Here is a 23717-nt window from a genome sequence, read left to right on the forward strand (position 1 = left end):
TTTGTCCCCCCAGAAGTATTTACGATTTTCTTGAATAGACACTTTTCTGGTTTTATCCAAAAATAATCATCCTTTTTTGTGAATTTAACCCAGGCGGCATTGCCCCTAGGGGGGGGGGGGAAATAAAGATTCTTTTTTTCTTTTGTTTTCCCCCCCCGCGGGGGGGGGGGGGAGTGGGGGCGGGGAGTGAAAGAGGATACGGGGGGATAAATGCTGATGGGGGAAATAAAAAAAAATTTGAAATATTATTTTCTTCTAATTAATAATATTTTGGTAGCGGTCATTTATTGAGCTCTTACAAATGCCAGCCCCTATATAAAATTTATTTCATATATACTCAAACTTTTAAAATCTCACAGCAATCATGAACCAGGTGCTGATCTTAGCTCTATACACTGTTTACAGATGAAAAAAACTGATGCACTGAAAGGTTAAGTAAAGTTTTTGAGAACACAGCTAAGGAGTTAGGAAGCTGGGTTTACACCAGGTGGTCTGGTTTCTGATCCTGCATTCTTAACTGAAGAACATTTGGTAGAGACCTAACTTTGCTCATATTTTGTTTGTTATCTGATTGTTTTGTTATGTTTACTAGCATTAATTAACCAACCAGATGACTCAACTTAGTTCTCAAAGTTTGTTAGCTAATGGGTGATTGTATGTACATCGACCCGCCTACCACAGAGAGTTCTAGAGGCTCTTACAAAATGGCCCTTCCCAAGTCAGTCTCTCTCAGTCTGCTTATGTAAAATGAAGCAGATTGAAATATTTTGGCCTCAATCTCATTTGAAGAAATTTTTCTTTCCAGTGTAGCAATTAGTTTATCAGTATGACTAGTTAGTTGTTCTCTAATAATTGAATAAATCTTAATAGAATTTTTACCAAATGTCTTTTTTAAAAAATATTTTTATTTCAGAGAGGAAGGGAGAGGGAGAGAGAGATAGAAACACAATGATGAGAGAATCGTTGATTGGCTGCCTCCTGCATGCCCCGCACTGGGGATTGAGCCCACAACCCAGGCATGTGCCCTGACTGGGAATCGAACTGTGACCTCTTGGTTCCTAGGTTGAGGCTCCACCGTTGAGCCACACTGGCTGGGCCCAAATGTCTTAAAACCCCTTGGAAGACTACATTGTGGGGGTGGAGGGGCTGTGCTCCTCAGGTCACGAGCAAGCACACTGGTATTTGGCAAGATATTTACTGTGTGATACTGGGTCCTTGAACCAGGTTCTGATCTTAGCTCTACCAGTAAATACCCCACTGTTTGTTCTCAAGAAATGTGCTGAAAAATAAAATAAGCACAGCAATTGGATAGGGCTGGACCCTAAAATAAGAGTTTTGTGTGAGAGGAAGTTTACATTTTAAATTTTATTCTGTGTATAAGGTGATATTCCTTCTGATGTGTATTATAAAATGCAACTTACTGATGTGAAATACAAATTCTCTTCTTCCTTCTCTGCCCTTACACACTCAGTTGCAGTATGAATTTATGCTAGTTTGGGGAATGCCTTCAATATTAAATTATTTAGAAGCATTCCTGTGGCTTTTAATATAATCAGTAGAGATATGACTTAACTCTCCATTTTTGACTATTAGTAAAATAGTGAGCCAAAACCCGAGGGCAAGAAGTCAGTGTTGCAAGGAAGTAATCCATTCTTTCTAACTAGATCTGCTGTTATGATTTGCTTTGTAGTATGTCTCTTTTGAGCCAACAACCATTCCTCTCACTGGTCCTTACGTGCCTTAAGGGACAAGATGAACAACGAGAAGGCCTCCTCATGTCTCTCCAGAATCAAGTTAATCAGGTAAAGTAGAGTAGAGTATGAAGCCAGGCAAGCGTTTTTCTAATGGCATTAATTTGTTTTCCTTTCAAATGCTGAGATTAAACCAATAAGGACACACCGTGATTTGATTAGATGTAGGTCAGCATAATTCACGCTCTATTCTCCTACCTGACATTCTAGTCACCACAAGATTAACAATTTTATATTAATGTCCACAGACTATAAAAGTAACATTTGCATATTTCACATAACTTGGACATGTCTGTTCTCTCCTGATCCTGCCTCAGGGGAGGGGTCCTGGACAAGTCCCTGTTGCAGTTGGCATGGCAGGAAGACAGAAATAGAGATCTGAGACCTAAGGGGTCTTCCACCTATCAGGCAGGGTCTCATCTTGAGCCTTGTAGGTGCAGAAACTCAATTTCATTTTACTGCCAGAGCCAGGATGATGCCAGTCAAGTACACAAGATACTCATTTATAAATCAGAAGTCATTTTGGTTCATTGATAAAGAATATGGACTTTGTCTTTCCAGCAACTACAGTTCCCCTGGCACTTGCATTGTCTGTACCACAAGGAAACTAGTGACCACATTAGAAACTGGAGATTGTGGAACTGAGCAGTGTGGTTGGGTGGGTCATGTGGGATGTTTTATCCTGCTGCAGAGCCTAATGGAGCCCTCCTGTGGTGCTGTGGTTCTATGACATCATGTCTTTTCCTTGAATGGTACTAGATGAACATGAACAAGGACACTTACTTGGTTCTCCCATTGTCTTCTACCTTTTGGATATGAGAAATCTATCCTCTACACAGTCACCAGAATAATCCTTTTTAAATGTGAATCACATTTCTTTGGTGCCCAAAATGCTGCAATCATTCTTGCTACACTTAGAATAAAGATTCAAAGCCTGGGCTTATAAGGCCTTAGTGATTTGGCACTGGCTCTCATTCTACCTTTTTTCCTACCAGCCATGGCCTAGCTCACTCCATTCTTTTCACAGGGGCCACATTGCTGGTCCTCGAACAAATTGTCGTTGCAGCACCTTTGCATCTTTTCTTCCCTTCACCTGGAAGGCTTTCCTCTCAGATGTGCACATGGTTATCTCCCTCACTTCATCAGGTCTCTGCTCACAGGTCACCTCCTTCAGGAGGCTCTCCCTGATCACTCTCTAAAAATAGAACGACTGTCATTCTCTATCCCCTGGCCCAAGTCCATACCACTTGTTACACCTGATTTTTTTTTATTCACTAGAGGCCCGTTGCATGAAGAGATTCGTGCAATAGGCCTTCCCTTCCCCTGGCTGCTGGCACCGGTTTTCCTCCGGCACCCGGGACCCAGGCATTCCCTCTGGCCCGGAGTCTTCCGTCTTTGCTCCACCGCTTTGTGCCTATGTATGCAAATTAACCGCCATCTTTGTTGTGTTAATTTGCATACTCTCCTGATTGGCTGGTGAGCATGGCAGAGGGACGGTCAATTTACATGTTTGTCTATTATTAGGTAAGATCCTGCCCCTTGAATGTAAGCTCCATGGCAGCTTGTGTGCTTTGTTACCTGCCTTGCACCCTTATCTCGCCTGGGAGAAGTCCATTTCTGTTGATGAGCTGTGGAAAGTGTTCTCCTCTTACCCTGCAGGATACTTACAGGTCATCTGCTGGGCTTACTTCTGCATGTGACTCATTTCAACTATTTTAAGATGGTTCTTATTAGTTAACACATATTTCGGAGCATGGCAGTATGAGATTTTTTTTGGGGGGGTGGTGGTATGCATTTGTTTTTGCTCCTGACATCTGATCCTGGAGTGTTGCCCACTTGCAATTTGCCCTTCCTAAGAACACTTTCCTTTCCCAGCATTAGTCTGAATCAGGGAAGAAGCACTCACTTTACAAGTGGATATGCCACTTGACTAATATCCAAATTGTCACATTATTTTCAAAATAGTATGTATTATCTTTATCAAGGAAGACAAGTCTATAAAATGACAAGATTCCACTTCAAAAGAACACTAAAATAATACTAGTACATTTGCTAGGGTTCACAGCGTGTCCCTAGAAATATAACCCAGAGCTGATATAAAATGTAATTTTATCTGCCTAATACTTATCTTTATAAGACAAATGAAATGATGTAATGATGTATAGTTGACCCTTGAGTTACATGGGGTTTAAGGGCACCGACCCCAAGACAATAAAAAATTTATATAACTTTTGCTTGCCCAAAACTCCAGTCATCCTCCTGGTATTCAGAAACCAAAACCTGAGAATGCTCCAGTCCCTTATGGTGAAGAACAATCTGCAAATATCCAACCTCAGATAAAAAAAATACTGTTTCTCAGATGTGAAACCCGTATTTATAGAGGGGGCTGCCTCTATATTCACTGAAAAATCCATGTGTAAGTGGACCCGCACAGTTCAAACCCATGATGTTCAGGGTCAACTGTATTTAAAAACTGATCTTTATTTTTGTTAATGTTTAACTTGATGGTCCTCTAAAAACGTTTTCTAAGACTACTGGATAAGTAATTAGAAACGATTTTTCTTCTCCCATCTGGAAAGGTAATGACAAAGAAATAGCCAGATTTCTGTCTGCTTAGTGGAAGGGGAAGAAAGTTTTATTTAATTTGTTAAACCAAGAAGTTATTTTTGACCATCAGTAAAAGCTCAATTTAACTTAAAATATGAAAAATTTAATTTTAACAGGGGAAACCAGTTCTGGATTTTTTTTTAATGTATTGTCTGGTTTAGATCTTAAGTAATTGGAGAGAAGAGCGATACCAACATGACCTAAAAGCACGGCAGATGATGCACGAAGCCTTGCAGCTCCGCCTGAATTTGGTAAGACATTTCCAGTCTTTGCCTGCGTTAAACTTATCTCACATCGCCTCCCACTTCCACTGTCGTCACAAGTCTTCATTGCAAGGTGAGGCCTCTGCTGTTTGCTCTCTGTGGCTACTTCCCTGTCCCTCTAACCTTCCTGTTTTCCTGGCTGCTGTTCTTCCTGTCTGGCCTAACTTCCGGACAGCAGTAGGTAGGTATTTTAGGCTCCGGTTTGCCTTCTGCAGCCCCGCCCCAGGAATCTCTCCTTTTGGGTGTGAGCTCAGAGGAGGACTTAGAGGACCAGTATTCTGAGATGGAAGTTAGTTTTGACTATGCTTATTTAAAAACCATATTAAAATGACATTTAAGTCAAAATTATCAAATTGATCATAAAAACAAATTCTACATGGAAGGTTTTGTTTTTCAGAAATTTAAAATTCTCACACATTGAACATTCCTTTGAATTTTTCTTTCCCACTGGACAAGCCAGTTGAAGGGCACTCTGGGGATATTCACTGATTATTGATTTCAACTGAATTTCCACACGTGAAAGAGTAGACCTGGGGGCCATGCCTCCTGCTCATCATTACTTCTGTGATACTGGATAATTCTGAGTGCTATTATGACCACAGGCTTAGATTCAATAGTAATTGACAGCACAAAGTTGTAGTAATTGGATTATGTGGTTTTGACCTATTTAGATGTAATTCGACTAAAATCACACCATAAAAGAGGGTATCCTGAACATTTAGGAATAAAAGAAAGCTAATTATACTGACATAGTAGTAGGAGTAGTTATATGTAGATTTTCTACTAAGAGGAAGGTCATTGTCCCTAAGCCTCTGCATTTTCAAGGATCAGCTGTCAAGGGTCAGCTGTAATTCCTATTGATGATGTGCCCACACTCAGGTGCTCTTCTCTTCTCTTCTCTCTCTCTCTCTTTTTTTTTTTTTTGAGGATTTTCTTTAATTAATCAAAATTTGGCTAAAGTATATTTTTCTCTTTAACACAATGCAGATTTTTTTATTGTATTTTTTTATGTACTAGGTGGGAGGAATGTTTGACACAGTGCAGAGGAGCACCCAATGGACCACAGACTGGGCCCTCCTCCTCCTTCAGATCATTACTTCTGGAACCGTTGACATGCACACTAACAAGTATGTACTTATCATTTTACCTTTACTTTGCTGCGCATGTACATGGCAGAGGCTTTGATATACTGATGTTAATTTCTGTCGCATCTTATTTTCTTAGGTACATTCTATGCCTTAAATAAAAATTCTCAGTTAAGATTATCTTGGTTTTGCTCTGAGGTGAAAATAATTCTTTTCTGTCCCCTCTTAGTGAATTATTCACAACAGTTCTTGACATGCTGGGTGTTTTAATCAATGGAACATTAGCCTCTGATCTGTCCAACGCATTGCCAGGGGGATCTGAAGAGAACAGACGTGCATACATGAATTTAGTAAAGAAACTGAAGGCAAGTTTGTGACCTGCTTATTATGAACTCAAATGGCTTGTGGGTTTGTTATTTAGTACATTTTATCTAATTTTACTCCTCGTTAAATTAAATGTTATTTGTTGCACTCAAATTAATTTAATGTGATTATTTTGCTATTTGCTTTACCTTAGCTCACTAGAACCCCAAAGTAGTAAGCATATAGTTTGAAGGTTTGTCTTTTAAAAAAATTTATATTCATAAAGCATGTTTAATTTTTTAAGGAACTTTAGAAATGCATTACCAAATATCTAATCAGAGTACCAGCATCAGATTTAAGATACATTTGTGCTTGGACTGGAACATGCAGTTGAAAATAATCACTTGTACTGATATATCTAATCCAATTCATTTTACTAACCACTAGCACAGTTTTGAAATAAACTATAAGTAAACTGCATAAGAGAAAAAAATCAATATATCTGATGACCTTACAGTAAAATAACCAATGGTTACCTTGTGCTGTGGCCCTGCATTCGAGAACGTGTTCCGTGCTGCAGCTCCTGCCTTCTCGTTACAGTTGCTGTCCTAGATTTTGTCATTTCAGCATTGTGATGTTTGTTGTGTAACAAGCGTGCCTTTTTATGTGTTCTATTTTCTACCTAAAATGAAGAAATGAAACATACTCACCACTCTAATTGAGAGTTGCAACGTAGACCATGTTTCAAGTGAAAGAACATTTCAGCTATATAATGGAAATGTTTCATAAGGGAACTTCCTTCTGGGCAACTTTTGCCTTCATTGTAATTTCTGTTCCACTTCTCTTTTTCTCTCTCTCTTATTTTTTTTTTTAGAAAGAGCTAGGAGACAAGCGGTCAGAAAGTATTGATAAAGTTCAACAGCTGCTGCCTTTGCCAAAACAGACATGTGATGTCATCACTTGTGAGCCTATGGGTTCCTTGATCGACACAAAGGGAAACAAAATTGCTGGGTTCGACTCTATAGATAAAAAACAGGCAAGAGTAAAGTGTTTGTTTCTCATGTATATAACTATGTGTTAATCTTACAAAAACAAAATACAACTTTTTGTCTTCCTGTAAAGCATATAAAGCATTTTAATTTTACAGTTTCCTGTTTTTTAAATGCATATTTTTATCATTTAATGGTTATTGGCATTATAATAAAAGTTAAATCTTTCAAGATCTTTACTTAAAATTGTACTTGAATTTAAGTGAATTTCTTAAATTCAACAATAGAAAACTAAAAAGATTAGTGTAAAAAACAAAAACAAAAGATCAGCTGTAATTTTACTTCAGAATTGGAAACAATACGTTTAGATAAGAATTTTTGTTGCTAAAAGTCTTTATGTAGTAAAACTATTTTGAGTAAAAATGTTTAAAGTGATGGTACTTTATTTTCATATCAATTAAACAATATTTAATGAACACTTGATTTCATATAAGATATTAAGCAGGGTGTTCTTATAATACAAGAAGAGTGGTCCGTGATTCTTTCAGTGAACGTGAACAACCACAGATTTCCAAAATCACAGAGATGGAAGACAGAGCGCCTGCCCTCTTAGTAGTAGATAGACAGAGCATGGTGAGGTTTGTGTGTCATGCTGCACAGAGTTAGGGACCCTGAGAAGGAGCCATCACACTCAGATGGCAAGTAAATAGTTGGAGCAGCATCCCCAGGAAAATCGACATGAATCATTTTGAAGGATTAAGAGTTAGCTGGGAGGTAGGGGAAAATGTAGTACAGGCAAAGGGGAGAATTTATGCAAAGACACAAAAAAGGTGGCTCATTGAACGGCAATGCAGCAGTAACTCGGAGTACTTTAGGTGCTTACCACATTGGTGCATTGTGGAGAGAAAGAGCTAGAATCATGGGCAAGTTGAGTTTGTAGTGCTGGTGGGCTCTCTAATGGTGAGACATGTATAAGCCATTTGGAGATGTGGTCTTGGCACCCAGGAGAGAAGTCTAATCTCAAGACATATTAGGAAGCAGTCAGTATGCAGATGGTACTGAGCCTTGGTTCCGGATAAAGCTGTTCATGGAAGAGTGTGTAAGTAAGAGGGCATAGTTATGGAATGCCCGAGTAATTATTTTGGGGTTCATACTGAAGAAAAGTATTTTCAAATTGCTATGCCAGGGAAAGTACCAAGGGACATTACCAATTAATGTTAAAAATAAACTTCTTATTTTCAGAAACAAAATAATATTTTCTCCTCTGAACTCCGTAGAGATGAGCTTGAATTGAAGGAGTTTATTTCTACATGTTGGTAAAGTTAATTCTGTAATAAAATGACTTAACTATGGCTTATTAAGTACATGAAAGGTGCCCATATTAAGTCCACTCATGTTTGGATTAAAGTTCATTTGAGCCCAATTAGAGGTTGAATGTTTCTTATCCTAAAAACAATAAATGGATTCCAAAGATTTATAACTGATTATAATTTAGTATAGTAAGATCAACTTTATAGCATTTCTTAGAAATTATTTTTTTGCTAACAAAAGAAAACTACATGAAAAAAATGCCATTGTACAATAAACTGTATCTATGGAGCTCAGTGGTAGAGAGAACCATAGAACTGTGGATTCTAGCCAGCCCCACCGGTGATCTGCGTGACCCTGGACTGATTAGTTAGCCTGTCTGCTCTATGCTAAGTTCTTGCGAAGGCCCACACCAGCCAAAATGTTCTCTGAATCCATGTCCTAAGCAAGCCTGACCCTAATCAGAAAAAGGTCTGAGGGTGTGGTCATAGAGTGTTATTTTGCCACAGGGTCTCCAGGTCTCTACGAAGCAGAAGGTGTCCCCCTGGGATTTGTTTGAGGGTCAGAAGAACCCAGCTCCTCTGTCCTGGGCCTGGTTCGGGACAGTCCGAATAGACCGGAAGGTGATCAAGTATGAGGAGCAGCACCACCTCCTTTTGTACCACACACACCCTATGCCCAAGCCCCGAAGTTACTACCTCGAGCCGCTGCCCCTGCCTCCCGAGGAGGAAGAGGAAGAGCCCACGTCTCCCATTTCTCAGGAACCAGAGAGGAAATCAGCTGAGCTGTCAGATCAGGGAAAAACCACAACTGATGAAGAGAAGAAAACAAAGGGAAGGAAGCGCAAGACAAAATCAAGCTCCAGAGTTGATGTAAGTGCAGGAAGTAGAGGGAACTTATACGCAAGAGCATCCAGTAGATTTAGTGTCCAACTTATAGCCCTAGAAGCACTGCTAAAAGCAGTAAAAACCTTTTTTTTTGGTAAGAATTATCCTAACGAGGCACATAATGAATAGAATTAGGATCATAGCTTTTGATTTTTCTTCCTCTACTTTTTATAACTGTTTAATTTTAAGCTTCCATTGTGAATCATCCTATATAATAAAACACTAATATGCAAATTGTCCCCTCGGGAGTTTGACCTACTGGGAGTTCGACCGCTCGCTATGACGTGTGCTGACCACTAGGGGGCGACGTGGAACGAAGGAAGGCCCTGGCCGGCAGCCGGAAGACCCCGATCGGCCCTGATTGCCAGCCAGGCCTGGGGACCCTACCTGTGCACTAATTTCGTGCACCGGGGCTATAGTATTTAATATTTCAGTGCCTCATGATTTCTCAGATTTGAAACTTGAATTTTTCAGACCTATAAAATCTCATCCTCTCACGTATTTTTATTATAAGCTGTGTTTAACATAGTTATTGTATTTTCGGCAATTGATAGCCATAGTATATTAAAATAAAATAAAAACACTCTATTTGGTCTTCCCTAGATAAATCTCCATCTAATATATTGAATAGGATGTTCGTGAGATTTCATATTCACCACTTCACCTTCCTCACCTGTGTATTCTACTTCTCTATCATATTTCCAGACTTTATAAAAGATAACATAAACATGATGTAGTTTCACTTCTTGTTTGCCTACTAGACTTCCCTATCTGTAGCAACATTTTCTTAAAAACAACAGAAATCTATGAGATGGTAATTTAAAATAATTTTATAGAACTTACAGAATTAATATATAAAATATCTTTCCATTTAACTGAAAAATACTTGAGAGACAATTTGAGATTATTTTCCTATGAAATTCAAAGGTGTTCTTACTGTGCAGTGGAAAAAATATTCACAATGTAGTGTTTAGACACCATGATTATTTGATGTTATTGTTTACCTATGTCAAAGCCAAAACATGTCTTTGTCAATTGGATAGTTTGGTGATTATTATTCTAGAAATGATCACTATCACTTTTGGATGTCACTTGAGTGTCAGTGTCATCTTTCATACAGTCTTCCTGCCAGTATTCCTTTGTCTTGAAAGGGGTACTTAATAAGGTCCAGACTGCCATCCCCTGAAATCTGGGTTTCCCAGCCTGTCCAGCCACGGGGATGGATTTCTGTTCTTTTTAGCTGCAAAAGACCTAAAATTTATCTCATTCCCCAAGTGAGTCTTGGTCATTTCTTCGCCTCCCACACTACTCCTGAGACTGCCTCTTCCCGATGGGATGAAGTGCAGGCTGTACTTTTCTGAAATTTTATTTTCCCTTTGTCCTTTAGAGCTAGCCTAGACCTGTGACCCTTAGAGCCTTTTGGCTGCTGTGAGGAAGAGGAAGCCCTGTTGGGAGATTGGGGGTGGGAGGCGGGAGTGGAAGTGGTTGTGTTTGCAGGATGGCGGTGGAGTCTGCTCTTGCAGAATACTGGCCTGAAAACTGGGAATAAGATCCTGTCCGAGCCGGGCCTGGCTCTGAAGTATTGTGGGCCTGTGGCAGGAATCTGAGCTTCACCCCAGGCCTCAGCAAGGCCTTTGGGAGACTTTGCAATTACAAAGACGCCCTTTCAGCTGTGGTTGGCAGTCAATATCAATATTTTAAATGTGTTTTTAGTATTTTAAAATGAAGTTTAGAAAAGATATTTTTTTCCATCTCCCTCCACTGTAGCCAGGTTCTTTTTAAATTAACGAAAAGTATTCACTAAGTGAGTGTTTTGCAGAGAATATATTGAGATTCTGCCTTCCATCTCTCCCATTATAGAATAGCCTTATCTACTGGGAGAGGAGTTATCTCAAGTAATGTGATAGGAAGAATTTGCATTCATTTCCTATGTGGTGTGTGGAGTTAAGTAACTTTTTGTTTTAACTTTATGTTGAAGGAGTATTCACAGAGCAACATATACCGAGTGCCTCCTAATTACTCACCCATCTCCTCCCAGATGATGCACCACCCACAGTCTGCCTTGTGGGGCTACAACCTCATGGGGCAGCCCCAGCAGCCTGGCTTTTTCCTGCAGAGCCCATCTCTGACTCCAGGTACGTGAAGAGAGCAGAGTCGGATCCTCGAGATGACAAGTGGCTTGGAGTTCTCACTTGGGGTTTTCCTTGCTTTTAACCTGAAATCTCCTTAAAACTTGGAAGTTTCAAGAGCCGAGTGCTCAGCTGACATTTATAGAATTCTCTCCATTCAACGTGTTACTTCTTCTTCTAAAATAAGGTTTCAGTTATGAGTTTGTGGGCTGATTTTGGAGTTTTCATCCAGTGCTGGGAGGAAATTAGCCACTGATGAAAATCTTAAGCTATCTATAATAATAAAAGCGTACTATGCTAATTAGACCGAATGTCCTTCGGATGACCTTCTGGATGAAGCCCAGGTCCCGGGTGCCATAGGGAAGCTGGTGCCGGCAGCTGGGGGAAGGAAGGTCTACTCTGGCACGAATTTTGTGCATTGGGCCTCTAGTAAGATATAAAGTTGATCAAAGTTTTATATTATGAAATTTGTGTACATTTTTATCAGATATAGTTACCAGCATTTAAAAAGACTAGACAGTATTGCACAGTGTCTTTTATTATTTTCTTATGTTTTGAACTTTAAATTGTGTATACCATGGATTTCAGAAACCTGGTTCAGCAAGTAGATTTAGATACGATCAACAAGGAAAACTGCCATATCCAGAGTGGATGTTGCTGATTTGGGTATTGCTCTGATTCAAGCTCAGGTAGATTTTATATATGGAGTGAAGATTTTCCAAATACAAAATATCTTAATTAGGAAAGGATTTAATTTTCTTTCTAAAGGAAAGTTTGCCTATTCTAGCAAAATAGATTATTTTTGAGATCTCAGTCTGCATTTTGTTAGGATGTGTCTTTCTATATATCATATTTTACTTATTGTGCTCCACAGGATAGTGAATTTTTTTATTGCAAGTTGAGTATAACATTTTTGAGATTTAGGGAAGAAGAAGATATCTGATTCTTGGCTTAGAGCAGTGGAGAATCCACAGTTTGTCCCATAAATTAGTGGCATAGAGAGCTGTTCTGGGTGTTAGAGTTCTAAGTTACAGTCTCGCTCTATCACTTTCTGCTGTATAATCTTGGCCAAGTCCTAATTACTTTGTGCCTGATCATTTTGCAGCTTGATCATTTGTAAAATGGATATGCTGATATATACCTTCATAGGATGGGTGATTGAAAGTAAATGTTTAAAGGTAGCACTCAGAAGGTAACCTGACACAGCAGACATGTTAAGTAAATGACCTGAATACATTCTCACGGCAGGGCTGTTGCACCTGCTGGGCCCCGTGCTGGGGATGCTCTCCCTCAGACATCTGCATGGCTCAATGCCTCCTTTGGGTTTGGTCAGACCCCACTTTCTCAGTGAGCTTGCACTGACCACCCTACACTCTGTCCCCCTCCCCCTCTTTCTGTTTCTCCATGGCAACAGCGCTTGCTTAAGTGCTACATGTTCACTTACCTGCCTGCCCCAGAAGGTCAGCTCTGTGAGGGCAGGGGTTTTTCTGTTATGCTTACTATAGTGTCCCCAGAACTTACAGCAGCATGTAAGCAGGCTCTCAAAAGAGGTTGTTGAGTGAGTAAATGCAGACTACAAAGAACAAGCTAGACTTCGTGGTAAATGTGGAAAATAATACACAATTGCCATCTCCTCTGATTTTCTCTTTAATTCCAAGGTCCTTGTGAACTTTGTAGCATTTTCAACTTTGTCAACAACAGAGTCCAGCACAAGGACTGTATGAATAGAAGGCTCGGTATATTGTAAAGCCGCACACCCTTTCACCCTAGAGCAGGGGTGGGCAAACTTTTTGACTCAAGGGCCACAATGGGTTCTTAAACTGGACCGGAGGGCCGGAACAAAAGCATGGATGGAGTGTTTGTGTGAACTAATATAAATTCAAAGTAAACATCATTACATAAAAGGGTACGGTCTTTTTTTTTTTCAGTTTTATTCATTTCAAAGGGGCCGGATCCGGCCCACAGGCCGTAGTTTGCCCACGGCTGCCCTAGAGTGTTATAGAAGGTATTTGCAAGTTGGGGAATTTGGGTATTAGGTAAGTCTTAGGCATGATGATATGATGACATGTAAGAAAAATATGTGAAGTAAACAACTACTTATGAGCGTTTTATATCTGTGAAATAATAGAATTTCATAAAAATGTGAATCCTATGAAATTGAGGAAGAATATGTACAACATGTTTCCATTTATATACTGTATAGTTAAAACGCAAAACAGTGTCCACCCACACACACACACCTCTACCAATCTCTCTCTTTTTCCCCTGTATACACGCCAGTATAGTAAATTTATAAGGAAATGTGTATGAATAATAAACATCAAATTTAGAATAACATTCAATAGGAGAAGGGGAGGAAAGTAACAAGGCTTCAAACATATTTATTATATTTATTTTTTTAGTTGATTCAGAGGTATAACATAGAAAAGTTAGGAAAAATAAAAGGAAGTAGACCGTAGTCTAATCTTTAAAAAGTATGTCTCTTATCCATAAAATGAGTCAATTACATTTTATATATTAGTTCACATTCTTGCTTCACAAAGTTACCTTGCCATATGTTACTCAAATCAACTATCCATTTTTCCCCCAAATGATCTTCAAATGCTGCTGAATTACTTATTAAATCATATCTCTGATTGTGATACTGAGTGTATAAAAGAATGTGGTTTTTCGAGAGAACAGCTTTCAAATTTTTGCCTCTATCATATTACTTGCTCTTTGTGAGGTCTTTATATAGACATTTTCTTATTCATGTACATTAAAGAATGTATGTAGACCGTGTGGCGAATGAAGGGTTAGCACCTACTTTGAAGTCAGCCAATGTTGAATTTTTTTCCCCTTGAACTCTTAAAGACATTTGGCAAATTACATATGCAAAATGTTAAGAATTTTCTTTGGTTTCTTCAGCATCACTATAATCAATATTTCCTGTTTATTTTATTTCTAGCCTTCAAAAAGATGTGTTCTATCTTTAGAATCAAGGTATTTGAAGTTTCCAAGCATTTCCAGTTTTTTAAGTATTTTTAAGCATCTCTACTGTAAGATAGCTTCCAATTGTCTAAATTACAAAAGGGTTTCTAGGCCTGGCTTAGGACACTTGGCAAACGTAATACATTTTATGCAAGAAATATGTTCCTGGGAGCCTTCCATAATTTAAAACCCATGTGATTCCCAAAGTACGCCGACCACTGTTTCAGGCATGTCACTTTAGCAGTTCAGGTGGGCCTTCGTGAGGCCGTTCAAATGTTATAATTGCTCCTGCACCACCCTCCCTATCCTGTGAAAATTCTGCAGTTCTTGTATAGGGTGGGATGGCACCTTATGTTCCATTTTGCTTCATAAAGTGAGGCTCAGAAGGTGAGGTGTCTACATTTTAATCAAATCAGTAGGAACTGCTGCATCAATGTATAGAAAGCCCTTCCTTCTGGTTGCTTTGTAGGTGGCTCTAGACTGGACCCCACAGGCTCCTTTGTCCCTACCAACACCAAGCAAGCCCTGTCGAACATGCTGCAGCGGCGGTCGGGCGCCCTCATGCAGCCGCCCTCGTTGCACGCCATCACGTCACAGCAGCAGCAGCTGGTCCAGATGAAGCTCCTGCAGCAGCAGCAGCGGCTCCTCCGGCAAGCCCAGGCACGGCCGTGCCAGCAGGTGTGTCCAGGCCAGCAGAGATCCTCTGCGCCTCGTGGTTTTCTCTAGCTAGGGTGAGCAAGGCCTGTGTGACATGTGCTTCCTGCGTGCACACCCCGTGTGCTTGGTGAATGCAGGTATCTCTTTCTTACACAGGCTTAGAAATACTGTTCTCTTTGATCAGATAAGAACTCGAAATGTCTTAGGTTCATTTAAAGCAGGGGTGGGGAATGTCCGGCCTATGGGCTGTATAAGGCCAGCAAAATCATTTGGTCTGGCCCTGCAAAGGCATTAGGGGGGAGTTAATTAAATGTTTGCCCAAATATAACAGACTAATTTTTAAGTTGATACTCTTGTATGGCCCCCGAGTGATGTCATAAATATCCAAATTGCCCTTGGCAAAAAAAAGGTTCTCCACCCCAGACTTAAAGGATGCCTTAAAACACAAAGAAGAACTGATGACTTTCTAGTCCCTTAGATGCAGCAGGACTGTCATCCTGGAAGTGACCTTCTCTGAGCTCTCATTCAGTATTTAATTATCACCACATTCTGTACTTTCAGGTATTTAGCTTTACTTTCATGTATTATTATTCCATTTACTACTTGAGGTTGAGTCTCTGAAGCCTATGTTTCTTAGGTTTTCTCCTACAATGCCCTGAGCAAATCCTGTGTTTTTTAAAAAATATATATTTTTATTAATTTCAGAGAGGAAAGGAGAGAGAGAGATAGAAACATCAATAAGGAATGAGAATTGTTGATTGGCTGCCTCCTGGAGCCCCCTACTGGGGATGGAGCCCAAAACCCAGGCATGTGCCCTGACCGGAAATCGAACCATGACCTTCTGGTTCATAGGTTGACATTCAAACACTGAGCCACACCGGCCGGGCCAGATTCTGTTTTTATTGCATACTTAATGAGGAGTATAGCAGAGAAAGAATGCATTGCAAATAACTGTCAGTATATGCTTATCTTTAAAGTAATTCTTGATTTATATTATTTCTATTTTTATGCCCTATAACCCATTATCTTTAACTTTTTAGATGACCATGATTATTAGAATGCGGAAGTAACACAGAATTTAGTATAGACTCATAAAACCACGAATCTATACAAATACATAAAATAAAAAGAGGGAAGGGAGATTGTGACTTCTTTTTCTAGTTTCTATATACTTTTTGTGTTCAATTTTTCTTGAAATTGTATTATTTTGATGATGGTGATGATAGTAATAATACTAGTTAGAAGCAGCTAACACTGATGGAGCACTTATTATCTGGCAATACACTTCCAAGCACTTAAAAATGTATTAGTTATCTTAGATCTCATGGCAGTCCTATGAGTTGGGCATTGTTGTGATCCTCAAAGGATGTAGCCAATCGTCAGATGTATCCTGCTCTAAGAAAAATCACAAAACTTTCAAAGCAAGAAATTCTAATGTTTTAAAAAATATTTTTGTATTTTCATAACTTTCTACACATATCTCCATACTGCATTCCACCCACTTCTGCATGGGGTATTGGGGTTGGGAGGGTTATGCATTCTTAAAAAAGCTTTCTTTTCTTACCTGTATTATAAAGACAGGAAAGAGGAAACTAGTTGAACTGCGTGAGAATGCAAACAACAGTCACTACAGGCTTGTCTGTACCCGACCTCTAGTGATTTAAATTCCCTGGGTGTCAGGCAAGATGGGCTTAAGCTGCTTCATACACAGATATTATGAAGATTTGATTAAAATATTAAAAAGCTTTGATTTTGCTTAAATAAGCAACATGTTTGGAACCATTAAAAATCTCAGTGGTATATTAGCTTTGTTGGATGCTGGGGTCCATCCCCAGCGGGTCCAAGGGTCCCCAAAGGTGTGGACGGAGTCGGTGAAGAAGGAATGACACGGAGACAGGGTTCAGTTCATCAGCATAGCGAGGTTCTCCCTCCAGGATCCCCAGCCAAGTTCTGTGTACAGGTTCTCTTGCTAGGTTCTGGTGTGGATCTGATGAGGATCTGATGTTTATTGTCTTGTTACATCCATATTTATACCAGCCGATTTTAATCCTGTCAATTTCTATTACAAAGGTTAGGGCGTTTCTTATCTCCATTCCAGGGAGTAAAGATTATGTAGCTTAACTACCCGCCTGGCACTTAATTAAGGGGTTGTATCCCCTCCCTAACCTCAGGGAAAAATCCCCACCTGGGGAAACAACCTTTCTCAGAGAGGTGACCTTGGTTAAAACACATGGCACTAAGGAGAGCAAACATTTTAAGAACAATATGCTATATATGCCAGGTCCCTTGAAACATATGCTGTGCAGATGTTTCTTTCCTGCAGCGACTGTGTCAAGCAGCAAGGATGGACCGGCTTCCGGCAGTTGGAGATGATTGTTTCATTTCTTACCAAGATAAATTAAAATTTTACTGTAAGTGAGTAACCAGCCCACTAAGATGAATTTAGCTCCCTTTTAAAGTAATGTAAGCCTAAGTAAAATTTGCCTTCCAATAAGTTTATTTAGTTTTTCATGTCTACCTTTTTGTCACAAGTTATAATTTGCCTTATTAATAACACACTTTCAAATGATTACTGCTAAATTCAGTTTTGAATTTATCTAAGTGGTTCCTAGTATTGCGAAAGTAGTAAAGCTCACTGGGCAATTTCTAGGTAAGCATACCTTTCCTCATGTAAGCCATGGCAAGCAATTTCCCCTAAAGTAATTTTTTAAAAGGAATTTAAAAGAATAAAAGAATAATGTGAGTGTAATGAAAGATATCCTTGTATATTTGGAGAAGGCAGGCTTAAGACCCAGCATGTACCCAGAGGACCCCATTACTCCCACACTTTCCTCTAACCACTAAAACTACCTGACTCAATTCCATCACACTACCTAGAGTTACACTGCTTGTACTAATAGGAATTAACTGAGAGTTCATTTTTTTCTAACTTATTTTATTGTACCAACTCTGTCACACTGTTGGATTTTTCTTTTTTCTTTTTTCTTCTTTCTTTTCTTTTGAGAAATCAGGAATCCCTTCTTCAAGTAGTAGAAGCTCAACCTCATAATACTGATTGTATAATACTCCCTTCCCTCCTCCCCTGTATTCTTTTTTAACAGTTGAAACTTGCTTTAAAGTCTGTAAAGTGCTTTTGGAAACATATACACTTTTTTTCTCAATCACCATTCTTAAAGTGCTGGATAACTGAGCAAAACAGCATTCTTATAAGGAAGAGAATTGCACACATGGTACAGTCATCGGACATAGTGGTCCTTCGTGGAGTAAATGAGATGTGTCTGTAGCATCTGCGAGAGTGCCTGCACCTGCCAGGGTCTCTCCTAATAGGTCATGTGGTTATTGTGGCAGAAAAATTCTTGTGCTAATCCTTAAAAATCTAGAATAAAAACAGAATTATATGGAATATATTGGATATTGATAAATTGTTTATTATATGATTCTGGATGCAGTTAGAATCCAGAATTTTTTTTGGATATATTTATTTTCCTAATAAATAGTGACCTCTGTTCTTCATGAGAGGAAATGATAGAGAAATATTGAAACTAATTTTGGCAGGAACATTTTCTCAGGTTACATGCCTTCTCATAATGTGACTCTCTAGCTACATAAGAACTCTTATGGTGTGTTTTTCTTTTAGTTTGGGGCTTATAGGGAAATTAAAATTAATATAATTTTTCTTATTAACCTAGCAGTTTTCTAAGTACAGAAATCCATTTTCTTAAATGTAGCAAATGTGTTGGAGAATTTCCATTTATCTCAACTTTTAAGACTGATCTTATAATTATAGAAGATGCTTTTTTTTTTTTTTTTTTAGTGTCACCCAAGGATATATTTATTGATCTTAGAGAGAGAGGAAGGGGAAAGGGGAGAGAGAGTGAGAAACATGGATGTGAGAGAGAAACATTGATGGGTTGCCTCTTTTTAAAAAAATATATTTTATTGATTTTTTACAGAGAGGAAGGAGAGAGATAGAGAGTTAGAAACATCGATGAGAGAGAAACATCAATCAGCTGCCTCCTGCACACCCCCTACTGGGGATGTGCCCGCAACCAAGGTACATGCCCTTGACCGGAATCGAACCTGGGACCCTTGAGTCCGCAGGCTGATGCTCTATCCACTGAGCCAAACCAGTTAGGTGGATGGGTTGCCTCTTGCATGCATCCTGACCAGGGATTGAACCTGCAATTTTTTTGGTGCATGGGACAACATCAGCTGAGCCACCTGGCCGGGCAGCAGATGCTTTTAAAGATTGACTAGTGTCCCCAAGCCTTGGATATGACTGTTCTCTAGGCCAGTTGTCTGTGACTTCCTTGGTCCCCACCCTCTTCTTATAAGATCAGGTACTGGGGCCCTAACTGGTTTGGCTCAGTGGATAGAGCGTCGGCCTGCGGACTGAAGGGTGCCAGGTTCGATTCCGGTCAAGGGCATGTACCTTGGTTGTGGGCACATCCCCAGTAGGGGGTGTGCAGGAGGCAGCTGATCGATGTTTCTCTCTCATTGATGTTTCTAACTCTCTATCCTTCTCTATTCCTCTCTGTAAAAAATCAATAAAATATATTTGAAAAAACAACAACAAAGATCAGGTACTGGGTTTTAAAATATTTTGTATTACCCTGAGCACAGGGTAGAAATCTATGAAATGTTTATTGAGCAAATTCATGTTTTTGAGCAGCTGTTTTCCAAAGCCTAAAGCAGCGGTTCTCAACCTGTGGCCCTTTGGGGGTCAAATGACCCTTTCACAGGGGTCGCCTAAGACCATCCTGCATATCAGATATTTACATTACGATTCGTAACAGTAGCAAAATTACAGTTATGAAGCAGCAATGAAAATAATTTTATGGTTGGGGGTCACAACATGAGGAACTGTATTTAAAGGGCCAGAAGGTTGAGAACCACTGGAAAGCTTCCTGGTAGTCTTACTCCTTAGCAGTCTGATTATTATCTACAAACTCATCTCATTGCTCCCCGAAACTGCTCCCAGCAGTGACCTGCTATGATTGTTTTGAAAATCTAGATGGGGCAGGGAAGACATAAATTCCTGGTTTCTGGATGTGTCTCAGAACTTGCGGAGTCCCCCTTAGCCTCCTCCCATCTGAGGAGTGAAGCTGATGTATGTAGGAATTATCTAGTCTAGACATGGTGCACAATGATGTTCAGAGCACCATCGTAAAGTAATGAATTCTGCTGCAGACAACGAATAGCAGCTCCAGCTGGTCGTGGAATTTCCTGTTAGAGACCATCCTGTATTTCTTCAGGAATGTATTGAGACATTTGGAGAGTGTCTAGAAAATAGGTGCAAATAGCATGGATGTTGTTGGGTATTTTTAATCAATTTATTTGACATAATGATTGTTATATAATCAAGTGTATTTTCATATAGCTTTAGTCATATCAACATGCATAAAGACATTTTGGGAAGAAAACTTGTATTCATTCTTCTTAATTACAGTTTTGACTTGATTACTCTTCATTCCTTATCTGTCCCTTATTAAAATGGGGCTCAGTGAAGTGATTGTCACCTTTCTGTGCCTCAGAGCCTCACCTATACAGTGGAGTTAACACATATTTACTTTACAGGGTTCTTGTGAAATTAATTATTTAATATATTGAACAGCCCTTAAAATAATGGCTGGCTCATAGTAAGTGCTCAAAATATGTTAACTGCCATAGTTACTATCACTGTTTTATTACTATTCACAGAAAATTCCTATTCTATAAAAATGATCTTTACTTTCTTAAATATATTAAGGATTAAAAGAGAATCAAAGCACATTAAAGGCTTTACTTATATAATTACATTAATTACCCCTAATGAGATTGGTGCTCAGTGGTCACCAGTAAGAGAACAATAAAAAGGAATGTTGATTAGTTTTCCTAGTAGGCTTTTTGGTTTCTAAGACCAGAATGTTTATGTTATAACCGTCTAAAATTCTGTGATGCAAACTTTAGTGGGGCTGATTACAATTTCAGTATTAAAAATACCACAGTGTTTTATATTCTACATAGCCTATGAGAACTATCACAAAATACAGAATATTGGTTATAACAATGCAAAATGCTGCTTAAATTGTTTTCCAGTCACCTTTTTATATCCAGTATTTTTCTTCTCATACAGGAACTTCCTTCTCCACCCCACCATGTCAGACTTCTGGGAATGGGCATTTTCACATAGGAAAAGGACTTAATTTTATGCCTTGGTTTATGGTATCACTTTATCTTGATTTGTCCCTTTAAATGCATAAAAGCATTTTATGAATAATAATCAATGTCAGACAGTTTAAGATTCCAAAGAAAGACAGCCAAAGATATATGTATTTAGCTTAAATTGATGGAGACAAATTTGGAAGGAAGCAATTGGTTTGCAGACTGTCCTATATAATAAAAGCCTAATATGCTAAGTGTCCGGTTGTTCGGTCGGCCGTTCAATCAAAGCGTAATATGCTAATGATATGCTAAGGCCACTCAAACTCTCGCTATGACGTGCACTGACCACCAGGGGGCAGTCAGTCAACTGGTCGACCAGTCACTTTGCTGTGCACTGATCACTAGGGGGCATATGCTCCGACCAGTAAGTTAGCTTGCTGCTGAGGGTACGGCCAATCGGGACTGAGTGAGATAGGCCTGACATGCCCTGGAGCCCTCCCGCAGCCCCTCCCCAGCTGGCCAACCTCCTGCACCCCTCCCTGACCCTGATTGTGCACTGGTGGGGTCTCTCGGCCTGGCCTGCACCCTCTTGCAATCCGGGACCCCTCAGGGGGTGTCAGAGAGCCGGTTTTAGCCCGATCTCACAGGCCAGGCCAAGGGACCCTACTGGTGCACGAATTCGTGCACGGGGCCTCTAGTCTATAATAATAAAAGCATAATATGCTAATTAGACCGAACGTCCTTCCAGACGTCCTTCCAGATGACCTTCCAGATGAAGCCTTTGTCCCAGGTGCCAGAAGGAAGCTGGGCTGGCAGCCGGGGGAAAGAAGGCCTACTCTTGCACGAATTTCATGCATCGGGCCTCTAGTCTATAATAATAAAAGCATAATATGCTAATTAGACTGGACATTCTTCCGGACGACCTTCCGGACAAAGCCGGGGCTGCGAGGGAAGCCCAGGTCCCGGATGCCTGCCGGCAGCCGGAGGGAAGTCCAGGTCCTGGGTGCCAGAGGGAAGCCAGTGCCGGCAGCTGGGGGAAGGAAGGCCTACTCTTGCACGAATTTTGTGCATCGGGCCTCTAGTAGATAAGTCAGAAGGATTTTTGTGACATTGAAGAGGGAGATTTCTCATAGTGGACAGAAATGGTGTGTCAGTTATGGCTAGTTGTTGTTTGTTAGAACACTAATTATCACCCGTAGAGCAGGTGCCATTGTTGGGCATCCAAATAAAGGCATTAGGTAACTTAATGAAATGACAATGGCTTTGTCAAAGCCTCCCAGACTTGTTAGCTCCTTGGTAAAAGTGAAGCTGTAACTTCCTAAAAATATGCCTCTGAGGTTGATAAAGCCTGTTTAAGATGATTAACCAAGATTTTTGTTAGGTAATTGATTTCCTACCCTACAGATATGGTATCACCTTGGAACATCTGTTTCCTTCCGTTGCTCTTTCCCTTCTCTTCACTCTCTAGAGGTATATTTCAAACATGCAGATAAGAATAGAAAATAATATAGGAAACATTGGTGTACTTACCACCTAGTTTTATTTAAAACGTTCTGCCATATTTGCTCTAGATGATTTAAAAAATGAATCATTACAGATATGGACAAGGCTCCTTATCTTCTCTCATTTCCATTCTTACCTGTAAAGAGGTAATCATGAATTTGGTGCTTCTCTTTCTAATGAATGTTCTTATGCTTTTAGTACATATTTTTGCATTCATTGACATAAACATTATATAGTATTATTTTCATAATTATCTTATATGTGTATTATTTCACAACTTTTGTATTTTGACTAATTTTAAATTACATTAACTTTGTTACATGTAGTTTTATTTGTAGTTTTATTCATTTATTTGTTCTGATTGGATGCTATTCCATTGTGAATTCTTACATTTATCCATTCTTCTGTTGGAGTTGTTTATGTTTTGCCAATTATTTCTAACTGTTAATAGTGCTACAGTGAACATTTTTGTACATTTCTTCTCTGTGTTTGGAGAGTTTCAGGGTATGTACTTGAAGTGGAAATGCTGATTCAGTTTCCAAAGTGATATGATTTCTGTCAGTTATGAGTGTTACCTTTCTCCGCGTGCTCACCAACCCTTGATACTGTCCTCCTTAATTTTCTCATTCAGAGCAGGTGAAATGGTATTGTATTATGACATTCTAATTTGCATTTCCTAATAACCTGTGAGTTTAGGCATTTTTTATAACTTCACTAGCTAGTCAAGTTTTCCCTTCTATAATTTTCCTAATTGTATAATTTGAGCATATTTCAAAATAATTTTATTTTTATTCAATAAAGGTAGGCAAAATAGTTTTATTGAAACCAATCTGGAGTCTTGACAATTATCTTTAATGCATTTACTCAGAGAGTGTAATTTATAAACATCTCTGTGACAAGGAATGAACATAAGGGGACAGACACCACTGAACTAGTAAATGTGTCCTAAAGCCTTTTATTTTTTTTCCTTGGATGGAAACCATGTCCAGGGAAGTGGGTGCTTTGCTTATTGCTTATTATCTGTCATTTCTCTATTTATTTGAATAAGGAAGGTGCTCATTTTATTTGCTGAAATTATGATTAGGCAACTAGAATGATCTAAAAGATCATGTGTACAGCTT

General features: G+C 39.3%; 2 protein-coding genes across 2 annotated transcripts in view; one reads left to right on the forward strand and one right to left on the reverse strand.

Moving 5' to 3' along the window:
- Positions 1-6728, reverse strand: part of P2RY12 (purinergic receptor P2Y12) — a 52653-nt gene extending 45925 nt beyond the window's left edge. Inside the window, exon 1 of the mRNA XM_014462246.2 lies at positions 6546-6728. The gene's annotated coding sequence lies outside the window, so the exon portion shown is untranslated. The remainder of the gene's footprint in view (positions 1-6545) is intronic.
- LOC102429519 (mediator of RNA polymerase II transcription subunit 12-like protein) overlaps positions 1-23717 on the forward strand; it is a 107003-nt gene that overhangs the window by 53431 nt on the left and 29855 nt on the right. Inside the window, exons 18-25 of the mRNA XM_023760179.1 lie at positions 1691-1802; positions 4520-4609; positions 5639-5748; positions 5936-6071; positions 6884-7045; positions 8816-9178; positions 11172-11328; positions 14762-14970. Coding sequence (XP_023615947.1) covers positions 1691-1802; positions 4520-4609; positions 5639-5748; positions 5936-6071; positions 6884-7045; positions 8816-9178; positions 11172-11328; positions 14762-14970 — 1339 coding nt within the window. The remainder of the gene's footprint in view (positions 1-1690; positions 1803-4519; positions 4610-5638; positions 5749-5935; positions 6072-6883; positions 7046-8815; positions 9179-11171; positions 11329-14761; positions 14971-23717) is intronic.

This window comes from Myotis lucifugus, unplaced genomic scaffold, assembly GCF_000147115.1.
Source record: "Myotis lucifugus unplaced genomic scaffold, Myoluc2.0 scaffold_175, whole genome shotgun sequence".
NCBI lineage: Eukaryota > Metazoa > Chordata > Mammalia > Chiroptera > Vespertilionidae > Myotis > Myotis lucifugus.